Source organism: Notolabrus celidotus, chromosome 9 (genome assembly GCF_009762535.1).
Source record: "Notolabrus celidotus isolate fNotCel1 chromosome 9, fNotCel1.pri, whole genome shotgun sequence".
In the NCBI taxonomy this organism is placed as follows: Eukaryota; Metazoa; Chordata; class Actinopteri; order Labriformes; family Labridae; genus Notolabrus; species Notolabrus celidotus.
The window spans coordinates 24,015,086-24,040,308 of NC_048280.1; the positions used below are offsets into that span (position 1 = coordinate 24,015,086).

Sequence of the window (25,223 nt, forward strand, 5' to 3'; positions counted from 1 at the left end):
ACTTGAGGCTGGCCGGAAGTACTAGAAACTACATACACAACCTTTCAAAAAAGCTGATCTTTACAACAAAACATGTTTACAGCCTGGTCCAAAAACTGGTTTTGGTCTGAATAGATCACATCTCTATCGTAACACACTCTACAGGGGTTTAATTTTTTCATAACTCAGTAGTTTAGAAGATATTAAGATTACACGTTTTGCATAATTAGAGGCACAGCTGACTTGACTGACAGGTGGGAACAATATACAGTAGCTGTTAGCAAAGAGGCTAAAAGGTCTTTGCATCATAGATGGAACAAAGTTAGGTTGAGTCAGCAACTGTGGACGATAGCTTCAAACTCAGCTTCAGAAACAAATGGGTTTCGTCCATTTATTATACAGTCTATGGTGATGTCATGCCGGCTACATCTAATATTCTTTCAGTTTATGGACTAGACCAGTGAGCTGATGGGTGCAGACTGCCAACAGCAAAAACTTCTACAGAGCATCCTTTAAGTGACAAACCAATAACCTTTATTCTACAAAATGCAACTTTTAATAAACACAAGCTGTGTGGAGAATCTTCAGAGCATGCTTAGTGGAACTTTTTTCCAAACAGAGACTCTAGTGTGTGTACAGAACCCAGTCCATACTGCAGCAAACTCTGTAAGCTGTAGACGTCAAGCTCAATCTTCTCAATCCTCTTTAATGCTTTCTACATATAAATACTTGGCTCAGGATTACACTGTGCAGCATTCAATAACATGGAATAAAGTGACAGATCTCCGTGATGCCAAAGCTAATACCTCCCCCTGCATTCACCCACCATGGCCACACACCATCAAACGGCTCAAGATATAAACCATATGTACAAGATTAGAGAGCAAATGAGCGGCAGAGGGACGAAGACAACGGGATGACTGTGAGTATGAAGTCATCCAGTCCGTGCAAGGTTTCCACTGTCAGCTAAGTGAGAGCTGGATTTTGAGTAACTTCATGCCAATCAGACTACAGTTCCTTTTTTCAATCTTGACTCATCATAATAAATGCAAACAGACTAATTGATACACTGAAGTGTGGTCATATTGATGCAGTGTTTTTCTGCAGTGTAAAGTCAATGGCTTCTACAGCTCATCACGTACTAAATGTGGATTAACTTGATTGTGTGTGAACAGTAATGGCAGAGTGAATTCATTGAGAGCCCTGCATCAAGCCAAAGCCGTCTCATGTGATCAACATGTACTGTAGGTGGTCTGGAGGAGGAACTCCACACACAGCTACCAATAGTCAGAAACACAATGAGGAATGAATGTGAGGCTAAGCAGTTATTTATACACAAAGGGTGCTAAAAGCAACACATTTTTTATCCCTATTAAATTCCCCACAAGGCTCCGACTGGAGCAGCATATCAAGCCCATTAGACATCTGGAGTTCATTATGGTCGGGCTAAAATTGCTGGACTTTAATTTATGTTCATGTAGAAACCTCTTAGTATACAGGACAATCACAAAAAGATGAACCAAGTGTGCAGATCAGCATCAGCATCATGAGGTGGGAGGTCTCACTGTGGAGCGATTTTTAACAGCTCATCAGAGAAAACCCCTCCATAAAGGTGACACTAGTAAATGAGCCTGACAGTAATTAGACAGAACGCATCTGGTATGTCTCTCTCTAGATTCACACAGAGGTACAGTTTCTCTACTGTAAAACATTGTAACATGACTTATAACTCAATACACCAACGCGCAGGACAGCCTTTTACTCAGATTTCTGCAGGAGTTTCCTCGAATGTCTGAAACATGAATCTAAAATGTCAGAAAAGTATGCATTTTATGGTGTCAGTGGAGCAGAATTACTCTTCAGTGTTAACAGCAGATGTCATTTTACCAGCTTTACAATTATGATTTATGACCAACAAATGCAGCCATAGTAACCGCTACCTTTAAATGTAGGTGTTGTCCTGTGTAAAAGTAGGGGAATATATGCTGACATGTCTATTTTTGTTGGCATGAATACACTGAGGGGCAGTTATATACATCGTTCCCTGAACAACAACTTTAGGAATGTTGACACAACGCTGAACTGCCTTCGTAAACAGCACTAACCAGTAAAAAGGCCCATCTCTCCCAGCCAGCGTTTCCCCATAAAAAACTTCAGGGCAGAGTGTCCCCATGAGTGCGCCCGAGGGGCCTGGAAAGCAGGGGGAATCAAAAGTGCCCCAGTTTGCTTTTCCACTCCAGGGGAAAGAAAAACAGACACGCTGATCAATCAGGAGGGATGAGGAGAGGCATGCTCCCCAGGCAGAGGCCACAATGGACCCCAAGCCCAATGGCTACGGGTCCACATGAAAAAGCCCTCACACTGCTTGGCCACAGAGCTCACTGTGCAGAGGAGGAAGAAGACGAAAACATCCCTCCACAGTGGCCACAGCCAGCACCGCTCCCCTGACACTGGACTGGCCCAGCGCTGCACCGGCCTGCCAAACCAAACAACAGCCCCACTCATGTCAGACCTGAAATAGCACATCATTCCAAGCCATCAACGTCAAGGAACAGTCGCAGGGAAATGTAGAGAAGATATGCATTTAAGGGTGGGGAAGAAGCAGCTACAAGTGAGGGGGTTAACTTGATTTACTGTTCAGAAGGCTCCAGTTCTGAAGAGAAACACTGTGTGATAATTCAATCTTTTAGCAGGAGTGCATGCATACAAAGTTTGACTCATTTAAAAACATTAACCTCAAGTTCTATTCCTACATGCCAGGTGCCCATTTCTGCTCCAAAGTGATGACCGCAGCTTTGCACTCCAGTCCACCAAAACCCTGAGAATAGAGCAGAACAGAGTCGGCCGCTGGCCTGCAGGAGAATGATGGAACTGGCTGGACAGCGTGCGGTGGGATGCTAACCCTGCCTTCTATGAATGATAAGCTTAGTGACACATGTCAGACAGCCAAGGCCACCACTCCAAATTTAGCATAACAAGGAAAGCTGGGTTTGCATGGAGTGTCACCCTGCTGGAGGTGGAACATCTTTATTCATATATATATATATATATATATATATAAACAAATAAGAAGCCATGCTCTCCCAGCCAAGACCAGGCAGCCCACTAAGGAAACCCTCAGGAACCTCAAAGTGCAGCATCTGCAAAAGCAGACACGAAGCCAGGTCCTAATGGCCAAGTGACGGGTCAAAGCAGTTTGGGTTTGGCCCCGCTCATCGCAACAGTGATCTCGTTGTGGTTATCTCATGATGATATAAACAGATGCTCTGAATCATGACGGTAGTTCAGATATGATGGCATGCCTGGCTTCCAGGAAATGAGGATGCCTTTTTCTCCTTTTGTTATGGTGGTTAGCTAGAAGATATTAAAATCTGTTCACGCAGCCATCGCAGCCAACGCAGCATGACATGACGAAACTAATCGAGAGCATTATGTCTTAAGTGATGCATTTTGAATCTCTAGTTCCCTGTGCATGTTCTCTTCATGTCAGAGGTCAGTGTGAGCTGCTGGGCTGTGACTACAGCAGGGCGAATGCTTCCTACAGTAACCTAAACACAGCTTCAGATTCAAAAAGGTCACTTTCCTTTTATTCAGCCCACTACCCTTTAGAGCTGGATCAAGATGTTCTGTACAGACATCCTGAAAAACACTCATTCATGTGGCCAAATGTTCATGTTATGGGAAATGTAAAGGTCAATGCAGACACTCCAACATCAAGGGAAGAGTCGGGTGACGAGGTAGAAAGGAGCAACAAATGGTTGCACTAAAGTACATTTAAAGTCAACTCTCTATGCCAGTCATTTATGATTTTTTTAACATGCAGTTAAAATTTTGCATGTTATCTTAAATATGTGTTCTGTTTTTGGACCCAATGATGAGGGAAAGGGAAATATCTGTGTTTTTCTGCAGCTTCTTGGCTGAGCACAGTGCTGTGATTGCTTAAGTACAGTTTGGGAATGTCAGCAGGCTCCCTGGTGTACGCTCTGCTCCACCCCGGCCCCGTCTCCTCCGGCTCTCATCGCACAACGACAGGCCTTGTGACTTGAGGGGAAAAGCAGCACCAGCCTTCCACAGCCTCTGCAATCACAGAAACTATTGTACGCAGGCTTTTTCTCAGGACATCCAACACCCTGGAAAACGGGGGATCCTGTTGCGCATCCCACTCTCCTCACTCAGGGAGCCAAAACAGGGGTGGAAAAGCCTTTTAGGAGCTTTTCAGAGAGGATGATCACCTGATACAGGAACTCTGCTGCACCTCTCAGACAGGACAGAGGCCCTTGTCATGGGGGCTCCACATCTTAGCACTCACTGTGTTCCTGCCAGCCTGAGCAGCATAATGCACAGTATGCCCAATGCAGGCCTCTTCCCAGCCTTTTCCCCACCGAGCACTCTGAAAGAACTCCACTCACTAATCATAGCTCTGCGGCGGGAGGCTCGTCACCACTTTAAAACCAGGGTAGCCATGCCTGGGAGGACGGGGTCAGCCAAAACCCAAAATTCTCATCCACTAGGCTGGATAATGGTAAACACTGTGGATGTCAGGCATAGACAGGAGAGCGAGCAATCCAAATTAGCTTTAAAACCAGGAACATTTCATAAAAGGGTGGACAAGGCAGTGATTAAGCATCTCAAATTGCAGCCTTTTCAAAACGTATAACTTGATATTAATTCAAAGATACAAACTGAGTGGTCATTAAAAGCCTAAAAAAGGTCCAACTTTATATTGGAAAAGGATTAGAAAGAGGAATGTCATTTCTCCCAGAGGATACGAGTCGATATGGATTCCAACAAAACAAAAATGAGAGAAGAGGTTCAGTTTTTAAAAACGGTAACGAGAACAGGCGACTCCATGAATACCACAAACACGCAATGCCGTCTTGGGCAGACTGCTAGCAGCTATGACAGAAGCACGGTCATTCTTTGGGGCTCCGCTGATTGAGCTCTAAAGCCACAACACAGCTCTCGTGTGTTTTTTTGGACGGCCAATACGGAAGTTTTTGCCCCGCGATGGTTTTCTGCCACAGAGTGGGGTTTTTGAATGTGGTTTTGGATTGATGCTGTAAACATCAGAATCTGTTTTTGACGAAGGCTTGCGATTACTTCAGTGAGATGTGATATAATGATGAAGCGTAACATGTCACATTGGTAAGCTGAACTAAAGATGAGTTCTTGACTTATTCAGGCAATTAGACCAAACCCAGGTTAATCTGAGAATTTTCTTATGCATGATTTAACGATTTAGAAAGCCATTTAGTGTTTTGATCTGCAGATTCACATGAAAAAAAGTGTAATCCAGGAAACTCCAAAAATACTAAATCCTGTGATTCCCATAATCCCACAGGACAATTTTCGGAACATGATTGCCTGGCTAATGCTCAAGTCCAGCCAATTCAACTAGTCACAATACCAGTGGTAAAGGTTGCAACAAACACTTCACAGGATTGGACTAAAACAAAATATGATTGCCTAAGCCTCTCTCTCTCTCCCTCTCTCTCCCCTCCCTCTCTCTCTCTCTCTCTCTCTCTCTCTCTCTCTCTCTCTCTCTCTCTCGCTCTCTCTCGCTCTCGCTTTCTCTCTCTCTCTCTCTCTCTCTCTCTCTCTTTCTCTCTCTCTCGCTCTCTCGCTCTCTCGCTCTCTCTCGCTCTCTCTCTCGCTTTGAGAGACGTCTTCCAGGACGTGGGTAAAGGAAGAGCACAGAGACAACTTTGGCTGCAAACACGTTTAATGTCCACCGTGACTATCGTGAATAACCGTGATGCATTCACTGCACTGTGGGAAACAATATCACTCTGCCTGTAACCCTTAGTGATCTAAAGGGGGAGAGCACAACTGAAAACAATACTCTACTAAACAAAGTACATGATTTTATACATATTTGTTTTAAATGTAAATCAAATTATGAAAATAACCTCAATCTGAGAAAAATAAGAATGCACAAACTAAAACTTTACAAAAAATCTAATTTTACACAAAAGACCTGCTTCCTATGAGCACCATCAGAAATGATGGATTCAAGAAGTTCATCAGAAAACTAAATCCAGATACAAACTAACAAACTGTCTTCAACTTTCACTCAGGAGCAAAAATCTGCAATTATCAATACTTATTATAATTATCAATATCGACTGATATGAAATATTTTATCGTGATAAAATAATTTTCAATATCACCCAGCACTAGCTGAAACCTTAGACAAGGATGATGACATCATCTGACATTTTTGAAAAAGCCACAGAAGATAACAAAGCTATTTTTTTGCAGGCAAAGTGGTACTTTTCTTGTCAGGTAAAGAGATCCTCATTAGTAACATCAGTGGAGTTCCCCCTTAAAAAGTGCCAAAACCCATAGCTGTAATCTGCAATGGTTAAACTCTGATGTCTTTTTAGCCAAAAGGATGCAGGCTCCAAAACAAAGTTAATAAGTATTTGAGGCCAGACAGCTACATCATCTCCAGTTTGGCCTGTTGTTTGCCTGAGGCGTCCGTCCTCCAAATGAACACCACATATCACACTTGTGTCAGTAGAATATGCCTGAAGAGCAAGCCAGTCAGAAAGCTGATTCATGTCTGCACATACAGACTTCCTACACACACACACCCCCTGCCTTAAAACAACTTGGAAGGAGACAACATGCCGTGTGGCTTTGCACTCACATCAAATTAGATATTAGGAGTGACTCTGCTCTTACATTCCTGAAGACTATATTTATCTGGAGACCATATTTCATGACTGAAGCACATTACTGAATAAAGACTTGTCACAAATGTGCAGATTAAGCAATGACAGCATCCTCCATCAATGGCTTGACGTTCATCTCTCTCCCAGTGTGAGAGAGATGAAAACTTCTCTCAGAGTCTTTGAGGCTGGACTCTGCTGTGAGTGACATTGCATCTGATTTTCATTTAACGTGTAAACAACGAAAGGAATCCCAAACTGAGAGAGAAATGTTAAAAATGGATCCTATGAGCCAGCTGCGTCTCAGAAGGAATGCTCGAATGTTTTGAAGTTCAAACCTCTGCATATTTTTCTAACTTTGTGTAATGTCCAGAGTTATAAATACAGCCAGGATTCCTCGTGCCATCACAAAAGGTCTTGTATGTTTTTTCCTGCTCTGTCATCTCACATGTTGTATCTCCAGTGGGACCCACGCTTGAGACATAGCTGGAATAGCTCATGACGAACTTTCCCACAACATTTTCTCTCCAAGTCACTGAAGTCTTTCCAGACGCCCGAGTCGCCCTTTTTGGTTTTGTTGTTGGAACGGTAAATAAGCAGAGCATAGCTTAGCTGCAGTCTCATGATAACCCCAAGTCTGTGTTTTACAGCATGTCATATTTTACAGCTTACAGAGAATAATGAGTCTGCATTTAGACAAGCAAAGGTTAAGGTCATTGTTTTGACAAAGAGGAATCTTTTTTTTCTTTGAGAGGGTTTTGAACAAAACTGCTGCAGACTGTTGTTCAGCTGAATGTCAGATATTTTTAATGGCTGACCTTTGAAGTTTATACACTCCCTACTGTAAAAATGTCAAACCCCTCTCTTTATGAGGCTTGTAGTGTGAAGTCTCAAAACATTACTGTGGAGTCTACAAAGCTTATTTCATCAGAGGCTGTTAACTGAGTTATGTTGTTATTACAGACTTACTCACTGACCGAGTGAACTACAACCGCAGTGTAATAAACCAGCGCATGATATGCCATGAGCTTATCATCATATCATTACCAAAAGTACAAGTCACTTATTTACTCTAAATATTTTAGGGTTATTTTTTGCCTGTATTGGATTACTGAAGAGAAACAGAAAATGTGGGGAGTAGAGAGAGGGGGATGACACGCAGCAAAAAGTTTGTGGAACAAGCAACTGCTGAGACAAAGACCATAGCCTCTGTACAAAGTGCAGATGTTTTAAACAATGAACTATTCCAGCACCCTATAGCTCTCTCTAGTGTTGTAGTACTTGAGACCGGCACTGGGCGGACTCCGTATTTTATATCAAGACTGGTTGAGACCACCATTGATGCACTCTTACTGTGATAAGAGAAAAAAACGAAACTTAAGGAGTCAAAAGTCTCTCACAGAGCGTCAAAAGAAAGGCAACAAAGAGAAAAAACAAAACCTTGTTTGTTGCTCGGTGCACTCTGGTCTCGAACATGTCTTGGTCTTGGTTAATGTGGTCTTGACAACAACACTAGCTCTCTCTCTCTCTCTCTCTCTCTCTCTCTCTCTCTCTCTCTCTCTCTCTCTCTCTCTCTCTCTCTCTCTCTCTCTCTCTCTCTCTCTCTCTCTCTCTCTCTCTCTCTCTCTCTCTCTCTCTCTCTCTCTCTCTCTCTCTCTCTCTCTCTCTCTCTCTCTCTCTCTCTCTCTCTCTCTCTCTCTCTCTCTCTCTCATGCTCCTCTGTCCCTCTTTCCAACCCCAACTTGGTCCAGGCAGATGTCTGTCTAACATGAGTCTGGTTCTGCGTGAGGTTTCTGCCTGTTAAAATTAAGTTTTTCCTTGCTGCTGTAACTAGCTAAATACTGTGAAGTGCAATGCTTATGGTGGATTAAGATGAGATAAGATCCAGTCCTGTCAGTAAAATGGGACTTGATGTTGGGTCTTTTACAATAATCTAACATAGAGTACGGTCTAGCCCTGCTATGTTTGTAAAAGTGTCTTGAGATAATGTTTGTTGTGAACCTCAAAGAAAAGCCTGGTAAGCTGGAAACGCTTCCAAAGCAGCATTTGAAGTAAACAACAGAAACCTACCTGTGACGGGGGTCTGGACAGCCGCTGACTCTTCTCCTCTGGAGACCATGAACGCAGCTGGATGCTGTAACAGGAAAACAACAGATTCATAAAGTCGTTTATTTGATGAAGTACTGCTGGTATCTACTTAATTAACGAAAGAAAAACATCCCTGTAAGTTTAGTTCATTTATTAAACATTTTGATGACTGATTTCACAGAAGTGGTGTGTGCACAATCAGAGCTGCTACAAATGGAGTCTTATTGAGCTTCTTTTCTGAAAACTGTCTGAACCTCTAAAGTTGTCTAGATTCTTTCCCAAGGACATGTCTTTATTTTCACAAAGTAAAGAACCAAAAAGACTTTTGAGGACATCATTTTGAACTTTGGGAAACACTGATTAGCATTTTTGTTTGTCCTTAGTGCAATTTCACATACTAAACAAGTAATCATGGCAACAAAAATGTATTAAACAAAAACATACCCTGCAGCTCTGTTTGTAGTATTTCTTGATGCACCAGTAAACTTTAACTTTAAAGAAGCTTATCAACCTAAATTTCTTTTCTTATTAATGTTTTGAAAAGTAACAACTGCAATACCTGCACAATTTAACCATTTCTTCTTTAGCTATGTTATATTAAAGACATATCATTGATAATAATATTATAATATTAAGAATGAATGCCATATTATTTAAAAAGCAAGCTTCTCCATCAGTCCAGATGAGTCTTTAAATCAGAGTTTGACCTGTGACCCAGAAAAAGTTGTCAGGAGAGTCAGACGAACGCGCTCAGAGGCAGCGCGGTGAACGTTCCACATTCTGCCTTTTGTTAACCTGAATGCAAACGCTGGAATGTGATATCCTGTGCATATCCTTTGTTACTACAGTACAATCCCATGGCTCCACTTTCTGTCTGTTATTCCCAAACCTATTGACTGTGGGCCTGTTGTGGAGTCAAGAGAGCACTTGTTGCAACCTTTTGTCCTGATGTAAGCCTGTTTAAGCAGTGAATGGACCGGTTCCTGAAAAAGTCTCGACTGTCCATGTGAAATGTGGAACTCTGAAATGTCCTTAGACTTTATCTTAGACCCTGTTCGTGCTGAAAGAATGTCCTTTGAGTCTAAGGTTTCAGTCTGATTGTCCAAAATGTTATTTACATGTAACCAGATCGAATGAGTTTGACTACTGATGGGTTAATCCTTTCCTTTAGTTACCACATCAGTAAGACAAGTAACAATGCAGCAAAGGTTTCAGTATCAGTCCAACAACTTACATCTTACAAAAAAGTAGTTTAGAAGTTCTGGACATAACATACTTCTACATATTTGTTGTCCAGAGTGTATTCCTCATTAATTAATTTATGACACATGCAGTAAAATGTCATTTTTGTGCATAGCAACACTGATTTCTAACATTTCTTTGAGTGTTTGAGATACCTCTTGTTAGTGGGCGTCAGTCTCTCTTTCTTTCCGTCAGGACTGGCAGGAGGATTTGGTGAATAAGGTCCTGGCGACATTGATGCAGGGCTGGAGATGTACTCTCTGTAGTTCTGATTCTCATCTCGACTCACGATTACTGCCTCCTTCAAAACATACAATCAGAGGAATGTTAATGCATCAGCACCTGAACATAACTTGATCTTTGCTGCTGAAATTGTAGTAATATAAGGGCTATAAATAGAAACACTACTTGTGCATCTTGACAATAAGTAGGTATGTACAAAACAGAGTAAAAATAAAGCAGCATAAATAGAGAAGTTAAAACACATTCTCCAAATAACACAAGCACAATTACACTGATCATAGCTATAAGCTCTGATGAGTTGCAGCACTGACTTTATAGTTATGATCTGTGTAATTGTCCCTACAGCAATGTGCCAGTAATGAAGTCAAACTGTGTAAAGACTAAAGCCTCTGTGGAGCTGCCTCACTGACCTGGAAGCGTCCAGTGAGCTGCTCAGGGGTGCTGATGCCGTTGGTCTGTCCAGGTCCAGCAGGCTCAGGTCTGCAAAGATAGAAAACAACGGAGGTCAGCAGTGATATCTAACTAATCCCAGTTTGACTCTAGGGTGTAGAGAAAAGTCTGATCCAAGCGCTGCTGAATTAAAAAGAAAAAGGAAAGAAAAGGAAAAAAAAAAAGAAGAACTACGCCAATTCATGCTAATTAAGTTTCTCTTTCAAAAATTGGTCTTAATGACAATCTGGAAAAGCTACTGTTCTCAAAGTTTGTAATACATTCAAGAACTGGAGAGAAAAATGCTGAGTTCGGGAAAAACGATACATTTCCTGAAGGGTCATAATTCAAAGTGCTCCTCTGCTGAAATTCATTTTTTGACATCTCTTTCAAACTGTCCTGGCATGCATACATCAGTTTGTTCCCATGAATCTTTGAGATTTCTGCAGCACACTGTCTCCTTTCAAACACTCTCTCGATGGTTCTCGTCTTTCCAACCAGTCACTGTTGTTTGACTTTCTTAAATAGGAAACATATTCTGTGAGCAATTCCATCACTGGATTTGGATGAGGAATATGAGCTGTATAGGCGCCAATGCAAACACATAGGAACCCCCCACCCCCAGCTGCAGGGCCACAGGCTGACTGGCTTCAGCTGAGCCTGGGGTAATGAGGCACACAGGAAGGCCTGGATGCCTGTGGTAAATCACCCAGAAACACACCTCTCATGGCCTGTGCTCCACGTACAGCGCACAAGAAAGAGATGGCAAGAAGACAAAAACTGATACAAGAGGTGTAAGATGTTTCTTCCTGTATGAGAGACTTTTATGTTTGCAGCTGTGAGAAAGTAATAAATAACAAACTGCATTGCTTAAAAATGCACACCTTGTGTTTTACACTTCTGCTATCTACCATGTACATCAGAAAACCAGAGGAAGTCATGATCAGTGAGGTGTACTTAAGGTCAGTGTATTGACCAGGGTCAGTGTCTCTTTTAATGATCATGATTTTTCTGCTGGTGAAAGCCTATCTGTGACTTTACACCACAGGGATGCAAATATCTGATTTCAGGCTGTCAACAAGCTGAACTGGAGTTCACCAACCTGAGGACAGATTCTTCGAAAGGTGTAAAAAGAAATACTGCACTTATCCACACTGAAACATTAACCATTTAAAACAACCATCAAACTTTTGAAACATAAACATGTAATAATGATAATGATAATATTAATAATATTAATATTAATATTAATAATAATAATAATAATAATAATAATAATAATAATAATAATAATAATAATAATAATAATCATCATGCGATAAAGGTTCGAAATTAACAAGTGATTCCTATTCTATTGATTTTTTTATGGCTTGATATTTTGTCTCTTTCAGCACACTATAATTTGGCCGTCGCAGTGTTTTCCTGCTCTCGCTGCCACAGTGACGGAAAATGAAACTACTGTGCTTTTGAACAACACATTACACTCTAAAAATCACAGACAGCTCAGTTGACTAGACAGGAGTGATATGCACTTTGTGTCAATCTGTAACTTGCTAAACACTGCAAGGTGCTCTATTCATGGTGGATTAAGATGAAATAAGATTGAGTCCTGCCAGTAACAGCGGACTGGATCTTATCCTGTTTTGATGTTGGGTCTTAGTTAGTAATATAACAGAGTACGGTCTATACCTGCTATGTTTGTAAAAGGGTCTTGAGAGAACATTTGCTGTGATTTGGCACTACACAAATAAAGATTGATTGATTGATATAACTTACTGTCGACCATAAGTTATATCGACATGGAGAACAACAGTTTCTCAAAACAAGAGAAAGCAGCCAAACTGGAACACCTTAAAAGTGCAACTGTTTTGACCTGCAGCATTAACCAGGGATCACTGGATGTCAGTGAGTAATCAAAATGATCTACACTGTAAGAGCTGCTGTACATTGTTAATACTGATATAAAATGCTAAATAAGGTCATTTTAAACATGCATATAAAATGAAATTAATTGCAAATAAGACAGTATCACAGAGAGACAGTACGATATAGGGTTATCCATGTTACATCATTGGCAAGGCATCAACGGACAACTAACCCTAAACAAAGAAGCTGCAAGACTATCCAGACTAGTGCAAAGGGGGAAGTGACAAGACAGTCATGGTGTGGTTGCTTTGTCATGTAAAAATAACCAGTTTGCAAATGTTGCACCGAAAACTAACCGCTACTACTGTATACTGCAGCAGACACGCCTAAAACACCACTCCTCTATTCTTAAGAAGAGCTGAAGCAAGCTTCTTTCACTCTAGGCAAAACCATCTGTGTGAAGACTGGCAGTGCCCACAAACCAGATGTTGAGCTACAAAAGAAGGGTGCATACTCAATTGAGCAAGAACAAATTGAACATAACAGAACTGTGCTACCCCTCGACTCTCAAGGACCTGTCTATTTCCCACTTAATCGTGTGACCTCCATGAAGTAAATTCAGACAGTAGACTGTGACACAAGAGTTTTGGTGCTGAAAACTGTAGGGAATTTACACAGAGTGGGATTCAGCACATGGCACAGTGGCATTGTCCTGTGCGGGTAAGGAGCGCTGGTGTTGTTTCTGGCTTGCTCTGAGACATGAGGTCAGAAGGGAAAAATTCACTCACATGGACCTGGGACATCCAAGGAGGAAATGTGTGAATGTGCACGTGTGTGAGAGTGTGTATGTACAAGTCTGTTTGCATAAGAAACGAGGACTAAAAAAAAAAAAAAAAAAAGTGATAGGCTAGTAGTGACAAGAAATGAGAATTTAGGGAGGACCTTTAATCAAAATGCCAGCCAAGAGCAGCCCTGGCTTAAAATAACCTTTTTCAGAAGCCAAGTCGCCTTCATCCAAACGCAGTCTCGACTATTCTCAAAACAGAGTTTATTAAGGAGGACGAGGGACGGGAACAGTGTGGCTCTCATACATGCTGGCATTTCTCCTGATTACAATCACTTGTGTTGTTTGTACAGTGCTTGCATGATAAAGTTAAAGCAGGGTAAAGAAAGATGGAAGCTAGAGCAACTGCACTCACTACAGAAAGTAGTTTAGATGTGGAGCTAAGCTGCAACAGCTCCATGGAAATGTTTAGTGACCATTTCTGTTTACAAATGCAGAGATTAATGACACAATTAAGGGTACAAGGAGTATTCGATCTCTAGAGTTACCTCTCCACTAGCAGCTTCAACTGAGTCTTGGAGTTCTTGATCTTGTTCTGGGCCTCGACGTTCAGCATGTCGGTTGTGTTTTCACCATTGATCTCCAAGATAATGTCACCAGGTTGCAGTGCCGCCGTCTCTGCTTTGCTGCCCCCGTTGACCTGTGAAACAGATGAATGAGCTGCAGTTACTGGCCCCAGGTCATGCTCTGAACATAACTTTGACTGTGTGTCATCTATCTGTCAGGCGTGGACAGCTCTGTGTCTGGATCATTTGTCTGGGTTTGACATTCAAAAAAAGGTGTTGATAATTGCTTCACACTGCCACACTCTCAATGTATTTGTCTCTCATTATTGCTCATTAAATCAAAGCGTGAATACAAGCAGACACCAAGGCACTTCACACACATGGAACTAGGAAGTGCCGGACAGCAGCAGACAGATTCATGACACCCTGAGGAACAAGTCATTAGTGTGACACTACTTGATGGTTTGACTGAGTCCGACCTTTGCATCCAGCCTTAATGCATGTCAAAGCCAATGCTATACCCTCACATTAGAGGGAATTCCAGAGTAATGGGCTGAGACATAACGTCTTCACCACCACTTTCAGCTTTAGCATAATCATACAAACACAGAGGCATACCAAAACAAAAGGCAAAACGTTGAGAGTAACGCAAGTTAAACTTAAGAGAGAAGACTGACATTAGCCACAAACATTTCTCACCTCATAATTCAAAACAGAAAGGCGCACTGAAATGAGGAATGTAAAGTAAAACATAAAAACAGAGCCAAACAAAGAGGATAAAAGTCAAAATAATAGATATAAATGGATGCAAACAGAGTGCCAGTCGACCCATTGTTTGTCTGTTTTGGCAGGCTTGATGGCAGAGGTGCCATGTCTGTGGGCCCACTCCAGAGGCAATTAAGCGTTGCTGTGGTGACCCACAATAGTGTGTGCCTTTTCTGATCAGGACATGCCTGGTTTCACATAAACACTGCGAGCAGTTGGGGGGCTCTTTTCCAGGGCCTGTGCCCAAGTGAATCAGAGGCGAGCTATCTTTGAGGACAACCAGAATAAAAGAATGAGGGCATCCGTGATGTGTCTCTGCCAAGCACCAAACACTCTAGATGGTCCAACCCTGTGGCTGCTTCACGACGGGGCGCAGGGGGGGATGAGACAAGATGTTTCTCACACTGGGCTTTTGCAAACCGATCTCAGCGGAGAGGTTTCTGTCTCTGCAGGAATCCCGTCACTTCAGAGAATCTGTTTGATATTTGAGACGAGCAAACACGCTGGTGTTGTTTAAAGGGAGCAGTAAAAAAATCTGACTATTAATCATGAAGAAAACCTGTTTTTCTAGCACACGTTGTTAAGAGGGGGCAAACAATAAATGCTTTTGAAGTCTGTGTCTGTGTCTATGTGAAGTATGGGTGCCCTGCCATGGGTGAGCTATAATTTTTCATGTATGGGTTTGAGGAGCTCCTGAGTGAGACTCTGGAAAAAAACAGGCAGGAGAGCAGGATGTGCAGTGGGCAGAGCTGGGTGTCTCTGGCATGCAGAAGTTAATCTGGACAAGCTTTCCTGGTGGTGTTTACTGCGCTGGCTGCTCACAGTGGTAAGGTTTCTACTTCTTCCATTCTATTTTCCCCATTTTAAACAATGACTCAGAAAATTTGGTCTGTAAAAACAAAAACACGTGCTTAAAGTGCAATTTGACTGATGCACGTGGTAATGCATGCACATTAGCACCAAAAACACAAACACACACTACAGTCTGGGGTCAGGAACCCCCCACCTCCCACCTCAGCTTCCACTGTAACTGTAATCAGTGGTTTCCTTCTAATGTAATCTACTTCCATTCTTTTCTGAAGGGTTCAGTTCTTAAGGAAATAGGTATGAAAAAGTCGACGGACAAAAACAAAGACAAGAAGAGAGATGTAGTGAGGAGGAAGTTGACTTTGCGTGACATGCCATTACAGGCTGAGCGTTCAAAAAACAGAGGATATGGTTTGATAAGGTGCGACAAGGTTAAGAAACTTAGCGCTTTTGACATGTACCTTGGATACAGTAATGGCCTTCTTGAAGTCTCTTCCTCCATATATCCTGAAGCCCCACGGTGATGGGCCAATTAGGTTGACTGTCAGCGCCATTTTGGGATCTGTCCAGCACACTCACTTGTCAAATCTCTGTTAAAAAAAATGGAGAGAAACAGTGAACATAAGTGAGAATAAAAGGTGGGAATCCAACATGTACATATCTGAATCACATAGGCTTAACACCAGATCAGCAGGTGAAGACAATCAACGTTTGCCAAAGCCGCCTTTCATCCTCAGCAAAAACTTCTCCTCCACTCGCCTAAGTCCCTTTGACATGGATTGTGTAACCACATCAAAAAAGAATGGGAAGAATTTGAAACCATACACACATGACCCAACATCGTTAAAGAGTTTCATTAAATCCAAATGGTGTTTGGAGACGAGCGAAACAAACAAACACAAAAGTCTTAAAAGCACAATGTATGTTTTGTTGTGACCATTGTGTGTAATGTATATCTCTACAGTATACAAGTGTAGAATGATATATGACATGTAGTTTGGTAGTCCTTTGAGACGTGTTTATATGATGGAGCTGCATAAATAAACCCGTCTTATAGTTCAGTGTTTTGTAGCGCTGCTCCTTGGGGGGTATATTGAATTTGTATCGTTTACTTTGCATGGAAATTTATAGATTTAGCTTTCTACAAAGTCTGGTGCACATTTTTGAATCCTAAGACTGTAAATCTAGTTTTTAAATCAAATCATTGGAGACACCGACGTACATTGAAACCATGAATTTAGATATTTGGTTTAAGTACTCAACATGATTTCAGGAATGGGATTAATGTAATATAAAAAGGAGAACAAATCATACTGTAAACTAATCTGCAGACTTTAATGCCAATGTCCTTTTTTTAAAAGAGACAAATTCCTTCATCTGAATGATATCTTGGCAGTGGACTGTCAGCACCGATTATTCTAACATATTTTGAATATTTACAGAATTTTAGGGAACCACAAATCTGCACAGCTTGATGGCAAGACAGACGTGTAACAGATGTAGATGTCAAACTCCTGGTGAGAATTAAACCTTTAAAATATTACATGCTGTATAATGATGATTGGTGATGACAGAAGGGTAAATGCTTTTGTCTGACAAATCTCAATTTCCTCTAGTAGTCTGTGAAGCTTTTCTCTTTGTAAACAACAAGGATCCATGTGAATGACCACTTTGTAAATAAATCTGTTACAAGGATTATTAGCTATTCATCAAATGTTGTTTGACTGCAAAGTTAACTTTTGATCAGTATGCCAGTTTGTTTTAGCGCTTTCAACTTCTTCCAAAGTTATTGTTGTGATTTCTTCATTGTCACTGTTGGTGTAGGTAGTGTTAAAGGTGTTAGCATCAGTCCTGTTGTGACTATTACTGTTGTGTATGTTGTTGGTGTTGTTGTAATGAGTGAGGTTGAGTGTTGCTCTTGTTTGTGTTGGTAATCTCTATTTCATTGTGATTGTTGTTGTAAGTGTTGCTTGTGTTATTTAGACTGTAGCTGTTGTTGGTTTTGAGTAGCTGCTGCTGTAGGTGTAAAGGTTGTTGTGATTTTGTTAGTGTTATGGTGATAGTTACTGTTGTTGGCATGGTTAGTGTAGTTGCTGCTACATATATGTTGTTCTAGTAAGCACTGTTGCTATTGTTGTAAATATTACATTTTTTTTTTTATAAGTGTTTGTGTTATGATTGTTACTGTTGTTTATGTAGTTGCTGTCATAAATATTTATGTTCTACATGTAAATATTGTTGTCATAGTTGTACAGCACTGTTATTGTTGTAAGTGCTAAGTATTGTTGTTGTTAGTGTTGTTAAGCATTGTTTTTGTTGTTGTTAACCATCGTTGATTTTGTTGTTGTAAGTGCTGTTAACCTTGTTTTAATTGATGTTTGTGTAGTTAAGCATAATTGTTGTCGGTGTAAAGCATTGTTGTTGTCAATTTTAAATACTGTTGTTGTTAAGCCTTGTTTGTTGTGGTCATCAGTGTTAAAATGTGTTGTTATCAGTGTTTAGTATTGTTGTTGTTGTCAGTTTTGTGAAGCAGTGTTGTTGGTGTTGTCAGTGTTGTAGATTTTCAGTGTTGTGATGGTGTTGTATTATTGTTGGAGATATAAGTGCTGCTGTTAGTGTTGTTGTTGTTGTTGGTGGTGGTGTTGGTGTAGGTGTAGGTGTAGGTGTAGGTGTTGTTGATGGTTATGTTGCATTTTTGAAAATAGTATTGTTGTTGTTAGCTAAGACATAGATGATAATGTCCCCTGAAACACTTGGTGTCTGTATAACTTGAATAGTTGCAGAACATAACACTGGTGTTGGCAATGAGAGAGAGCCTGTTAAATACATTATCATTGAGTCCCTGTAGCTGTTTTTCCAACGGGGCGTCTAAAGCATTTACAATCTCCTCAAATGTAAGTTTGCCAAAACCAGACATGAGTATACTTTAAAAGACAAGCTACACTAACCAAAAATTAAAGGAAAGATATAATTTAAAAATTTGTATAACTTAAACAATAGAGTGCATGGTTGGGTTCGTGCGAATGTTTTTCTTGGCATGACAATAACGTGTGATGCTATTCCAAATATTCTTATACGCTAAAGACTGCATGTGCAAACACAGGGCTCTGTGGCAGGCAGTGATGATGAGCTTTGCAATGGCAGGTTCATTAACAAACCAGGGCTTACACGATATAACACACACAGAGAAAATTCACATTTATTTCAGATGGAGACATTAGTGTGACCAATAACATGTAGGTGCACACTAGGGCTGTCAGAATTGCTCCAAAATGACGAATATTCGCTCTAAAAAAAAACATAGGTTCGAACCATTCGAATATATTTGCGCATTATGTCAATAACAGGTGGACAAACTAATACAAGGAGATTTCAGATTTAACATGGCTAAAACATACCTACACATTACAAAACAAGTAAATGGCCTAATGGTCTATACCGTAACACTTTTAAGACTGTAGACATCTCGCTCGCTCGCTCGCCCCCCTCCCCTTTCTGTGCGTAATGCGCTGAGTGAGTGCTGAACAAGACTTGTGCGAGCAATTAAAGGTCCCGACTCTTGTCCCTAATATAGGCAGGCTTCATTCAGTGATTCAAGCAAATATTAACATTAACTGAAGTTAAAGTTAAAAACGAAAAAGTAGTCCACTTACATTCTTGGCGCTTGTATAAAAAAAAGAGAGGAAAAACTGCATTTTATCCCAGTGTCACTGATTGTGTGGCTCTTTTAGTCCACTGTCAATGTAGGGTCTTAGGCCGGACAGGTTATTTGCCAAAAACACAAGACAGTCCACATGTGAAGAAGACAGTCCACATGTGAAGAGGCCCGATCTCTTTTTATTCACTATATTCCCAGCGGAGAAAAAGACGCGTTCAGAGCGCACTGAGGATCTGGGGACGGAAGGATTTCTCTCTGCCGTCTGCTTCACGCTGTGCATGTGTGACTCCTGTGACCTGTCCCTGACCCGTCACTCGCAAAGCAGCCGCTGATGTGTTTTTTTTCCACAGTCGAATATTAATTTTCACAATCGAATCTCCGCTTTTTTTTAATATTCGAATATATATTCGAATTTAGAATATTCGTTGACAGCCCTAGTGCACACAGACAGTGACACATCTCTTAAATACAGACTGCTTCTTTGAAAATTATGCCTACATCCAAACATTTTGACATCAGACTGCTTTACTCACAACATAAACATAGCCTCATCTTCCAACAACACTCAGAAGTAAAAGCAGAACTTACACCTAATGGTTGGTTGTTGTTTTCTGTAAAAGAGCTGGTGCCTGCTGGATTGATTCACCATATCATCACGACAAACTGCCCATTACATTAGACTCTCTGGTAACACAGACATTTACTGAAAGTATCACAGAAGCAGAGAAGATACTCATTTAGTTCTGATGTAATTACAGCTCTGCCTTGTTCCACACCTCTTAATACTGTAAGTGTCACAGTTAATCACAAGTTAATGTCTGTTGATCTCAGTTAGAAATTTACCAGCAAACTAAGTAAAGACAGAAATGCAATCTGTGGCCAGCAGGGGAATGTGAATCATGATCTCCATGTCAGTAAATAAAACAATAAAAGCCTGTCAATGATTACAAACATTGCATAATACAGTTATCAGATCATCTTGAAGTATGAAAAGCAAGCAAAGAAAGCTCAGAGTGGATCTGGGACATCATCCTCACTGCTTCCCTCAATCCCTACAAACAGCAGTCGATTTAATCAGCCCCACATTCCTCAAGTGTTTGGTACATGCAGTGCAGGCCCACTCACTTATTACTAGTCTGGGCCAATTAGCAGGGTTACTGGGCTCCCCACCATTAGGCTCTGTTAATTGCTGTGGCCTCCAGAAGTAAGTGCAGTTGTGATAATGACAGGGAGCAGCTGCCCGAACTTTCCCAGCCTTTGGGGGTGTCAATTAGTTCCATGAGCCTCTGCAGCGTCTCTCTAAAACAGCACCGATTATCACACAGGCACCCTGCTAATTCTCTGCATAAACGTTCAGTGTAAGCAGCATAAAAAACATTAGCGAAGGGTAATGTCAAAGTGAAAGTATGCGGCAGAGCTGACAAACAACACATAGCGGTGGCGAGGGGAAGTGGCACACCCGTGGTCTGAGCTTAATTGACCGGTGAAAAGGTTTGAAGGCTACTTTGCAAACAAAACGCTGCTGATAACCCGTTGATAAAACCTGCCCTGTCAAAAGTCAAAACACTGGTGGGGAGCTGCTGATTCCCATAAAAAAGTGAAGTTGGTTCTGGTGACTTCCTCTTTGCTGCCACACCAATTTCGAGATTACAATTGAACACGCCCAGCACAAAAGAGAAGAATTCCAGTCATGTTGTGATTTCTATGGCTCACAGATCAGCATCAGCCGCCCAGCCGGGAGAGAGCTGGAGGAGATGGAAACAGGTGCAGTAGGTGTAGTGAAATATTCTCTCTTCCAACACAATGGACAAGTTCATGACTTCTCGGCATTCCTAAAGCGCATTCCTACGTAGAGTAACGTGTCAAGTTTGACAGGTGACATCCAAATCCCACAGGCAGGTTTATTCATTACACGCAGAAAGATGTGTTTTTATTGGGTAAATCAAGCTACATATAGTGAACGGTAGGGTGAATGGCTGCTAAAAATCCATGAACGGTTGAGGTCAGCTGAGCTTATGCCGCAGTGGAATTCAATCAAGTTTTATTAGCGCAAAATGGACATAAGTGTGGGGCACCTAGGGGTCTTAGCGTGCGCCCCATACACAGAGGCCGTAGCCCTCCTCGCAGAGGTTAGAGGTTTGATTCCAGCCTTGACCATTTACTGAATTTACTCCTCCCCATAGACAGTATAAAAATATGGACGTAGTATCCGTGAAGTCACCCATCTGTTTCTGAAGCGCTGCTTTGAGGCCAATCGGCGGCGGCAGCCATATTGCTGCTGTCGAGTGATAGTGACGTAAAGAGGCGGGCTCTGAGCCTCCTAGCCAACAGCTACAGTGTTCCCGCCTGTCAATCAAGTCAGCTGTGCCTCTCATTGGAAGACTCGTAATCTCAATATCTTCAAAATTTGCTGCGTTGGAAAAACATTCACCCCCGGTACAATGTGTGCCGATCGAGAAATGAGCTATCCAGACTGCACTCGTCTTTTGTACCAGGCTGTAAACATGGTTATTTCTGCTGTAAAGATCAGCTTTTTTGAATTGGTGTGTATGTGACTTCCGGTACTTCCGGAGCCAGCCTCAAGCGGATCCACGATGAACTGCAGTTTTTAGCACTTTCGCATTGGACTCATATTTTTAGACCGGAAGTTGCCGCTTGGTCCTACCCCACTCTCCACTCCCCACATTTCTTGTCTCTCTTCAGTTGTCCTATCCATTAAAGGTGAAAATGCCCAAAAAATATATAACTTTGTGCGGGCAGAAAATATAAGTGAAAGCTATCTTGACACGAACAAAATGTTAAGATTTGGGACGGTGAAGGATCAAATCTCAGCGTTGGCACTCTTTGTGTAAATCAAGCGTCTGTGCGGAAGGCTCAGTGAGATATAAGAGAGTAAAGTTCAAGCCGTGTGTCAGTTTCTGCTCAGATATTCTACACTCTCTGGAGTGGAAGTTTAAGCCTTCGTGTAGATACACTGTAGGTTCAAGGCCTTTTGGCACTTGTCACATCTATAAGAGATTGTCCCTACAGGCAGGAGAGATATTGGAGGTATGAAGGGGAAGAACAGGCCGTTCAAAACGCGGGGTTTTAGACTCACTGCTCCAACATGCAGACAGCCGGAGGGGTTTCATTTGGAAAGGTTCTCAATAACACACTTTGGGCTGGTGGTAAAACTCAAAGGATTGATTACATTAGTGTCAAAACATAAAGTATACTGATTGATATTGGCTTTTATAATAATACATATATAATCCCACTCTGACATCTTAATAAAGATGAATCTGTCGACAGTTTAGGGTATTTATTTATACTATTACATAAAAAATATATGGAAGAGCCAAATTAAAAGACAATACATTGTGTATGCTAAACATCACCTGTATTTAAGTAGCTTTTCATACGCCTCTCCCTAGAATTAAGAAAAAGAAACACACATACCACAAACCTTAGTGTACCTCACTGGTGGTCAGAGGCGGTGAACCTGGCTGTCATTTAAACTGAGGAACGTAGACATACCATTACACCAAACTGATGTGCAATCTTTAATTCAGCATGTTTATCCAAACGTGAAGTTAAAGGTTCTTTAGTGTGTGTGTGTGTGTGTGTGTGTGTGTGTGTGTGTGTGTGTGCGAGTGTGTGTGTGTGTGCGTAATTTGCTGATGTGTGGCAAATACTATCATGAGTCACCTCTTTGAGTCATTAACTTTGATCAACATGTCCACATAACACAACTATAGCAACCAGTTCACATGTCGACGGTTATATTAAGATTGTAAACTGAAAGAATGAGTCTCACAGCCAAACAATACACATGTGCAACACAGAAAATCCCTTACCATTCACATGTTAAACAAAGCTAATCCCAAGAATTAACACCACATTTATTCCAAGGAATGAAGCATTAGTCAAAACACGTTGTGACCACATGTACTGCTGTGGAAGGGGATTGAATTAACTAAGTGGGGAGCTAACAAAACCTCTGTATAATAAAAGGTCTGGCAGCCTCACCTGAGCACCAACTCTTCACCTTCTCCCTGAAAGACTACAGATCATAACTCAGATTGTTTGTCTTCTCCTTGAACTCTGGGCCAGAATCCACCGCACTGAACTGAACAAGCACCGACTCTCCAATGTGCTAATACTGAAAGAATGGCTGATGAACATAACAGACTTCAAAACATTCAGCCGGACGCTTTGATGCAAAAAAAGGAGACACACACACACACACACTCTCTCTCTTTCGGATGAACTGTTGTGGCTGCAGGGGGAATATTCGCGGCGTGAATCACACCTGTCAGGGCTCTCTCGCTGTTGGCCCCACACGCCTGCGTGAACTTTCCGCTGCCCTCAGCAAGTGATGCAGTTCTTGTGTTGATGACTCTGCCCTGTGTGTCACGCAGTGCCCTGACTGGTTGGCACTTACCTGGACACACACACACCCTCTGAATTAAAAGGAGAAGAATGCGGCAGCCGGCCTCTCCCTGAACTGAGTACAGTGAGATAAAATTCAAGGCATTCTCCAAATCACACCCATATGGTCAGACAGAGCTGCAGTCACCAGGGAGATGAGAAATATCAAACAACAACAAATGATGTCAAAAGGGGTGTTGGCTAATAGGTGTCTGTATTATTATATAGATCACTAATCGCTTATGTGTCAACACAATAATTACAGACGGGGGCATACCTGTAATTTTTGAGGTTACTCCCTGTTCAGTGAGAAAACATTGATGCGTGCTGCTGAAGGGTTTAACATGCTGTAACACGGTCCTATAACTGTTACAGAGAGCTGGGCGGCACGACATAGTATATGATCACGTTATTTTACTAAAAGGATTAATATCAATACTTAGAGTGTTAAATGAATGAAGATTTCAGTTTCGAGGGGCTCATACAGCAGAGCTTGTAAAGAAGATGAGAGAGTTTTACAACAATGATAGCTGGATTAAGTTGAATGGAACAAACAGAAGACATATTTGAGCTATTTTGTTAATTACGTATTTTCGTCAGAGGATTAAAAAAAACTTAACTCTCTTACCTCTTTTGAAACTACTATCTAGGCAAACAAGTATCGGATCAAGACTCGGTATCTGCAAATATTAAATGTTAAAAAATCTGATCTGGATCGGGGTCCAAAAAGCTGATCAGGACATCCCTAGTTGAATAGTGTCTCTCCAGTGCACCTCAGCTAACACTGTGTCAATGAGTGGGTTTCTATCTGAGCTGGAGCAAAGTTTATTATCTCACTCTTCACATTTCACTTATCAGATGTTGTGAACCGAGTTTCTCTGATACCAAAACTAGTATCAGCACTGGCATGGGGCTTGGTCTTTTGATACAGCCTGAAATGCAGGATGTGGTATCGCTACGAATTCCAGTCAATGGACAAATCTGACACCGTGACTAATTACTGTGTGACAATAGAAAACATGGGGTGTTAACCATAGACTGTATAAATAATGGACGTAGTATCCGTGACGTCAGCCATCTGAGCGCAGTTTTGAAGCCAATCGTTGGCTGGAACCACATTGGATGCTCTAAAGATCAACTTTATTACATTTTTAACACTTCCGCATTGGCTGCCCGGTTGGACGTTGCCACTTGGTGTTAACAGATAATGTAATGCCAGTCCATCTCTATTTATTACCATGCCATACTCTTACATAATCTCTAAGTTATCTTAAAGAGACACTTTCTTAGATTAGAGCTTTATTGCTTTGTCGCAGCATTACTACAGTGAGCTGGATTGGGTCCACCATGGGGTAGAGAAGATAAGAACTCTGTGGTACCAGCTTCACTTATCTCCCTCTGCACCAACCTGATGTAGAGATCATGTTTCTGCTGTTCCCACTGCTGCATAGCAAATCAGGCCAGTTAACCACATCCTCTTTACATGTATGCACCACCTTACAAAAAAGACACCTGCACTTTTTTCATCACATCCTCACTCATGCAACTGAGACACTTTTCCCATTTAGATTAGAAACAAGCTGGTTTAGGACTACTTGCCTTTGTTGTGACACTTCTTCAAAACAAACAAACTTTTGTTTGTTTTAAACTCACTGTGAAAGAAGTAACAGTCCTGTGACGCCTCTGCTGTCGCTAAATCTGAAAACCACACT

The 25,223-nt window shown here is 41.4% G+C and overlaps 1 protein-coding gene across 1 annotated transcript in view; it reads right to left on the minus strand.

Annotated features, from left to right (window-relative positions):
* The window catches only part of pdlim2 (PDZ and LIM domain 2 (mystique)), a 41,434-nt gene that overhangs the window by 14,505 nt on the left and 1,706 nt on the right, over window positions 1-25,223 (minus strand). Inside the window, exons 2-6 of the mRNA XM_034692347.1 lie at window positions 15,905-16,033; window positions 13,854-14,005; window positions 10,637-10,706; window positions 10,139-10,284; window positions 8,724-8,787 (exon numbers count right to left, since the gene is read on the minus strand). Coding sequence (XP_034548238.1) covers window positions 8,724-8,787; window positions 10,139-10,284; window positions 10,637-10,706; window positions 13,854-14,005; window positions 15,905-15,997 — 525 coding nt within the window. The 5' untranslated portion in view covers window positions 15,998-16,033. The remainder of the gene's footprint in view (window positions 1-8,723; window positions 8,788-10,138; window positions 10,285-10,636; window positions 10,707-13,853; window positions 14,006-15,904; window positions 16,034-25,223) is intronic.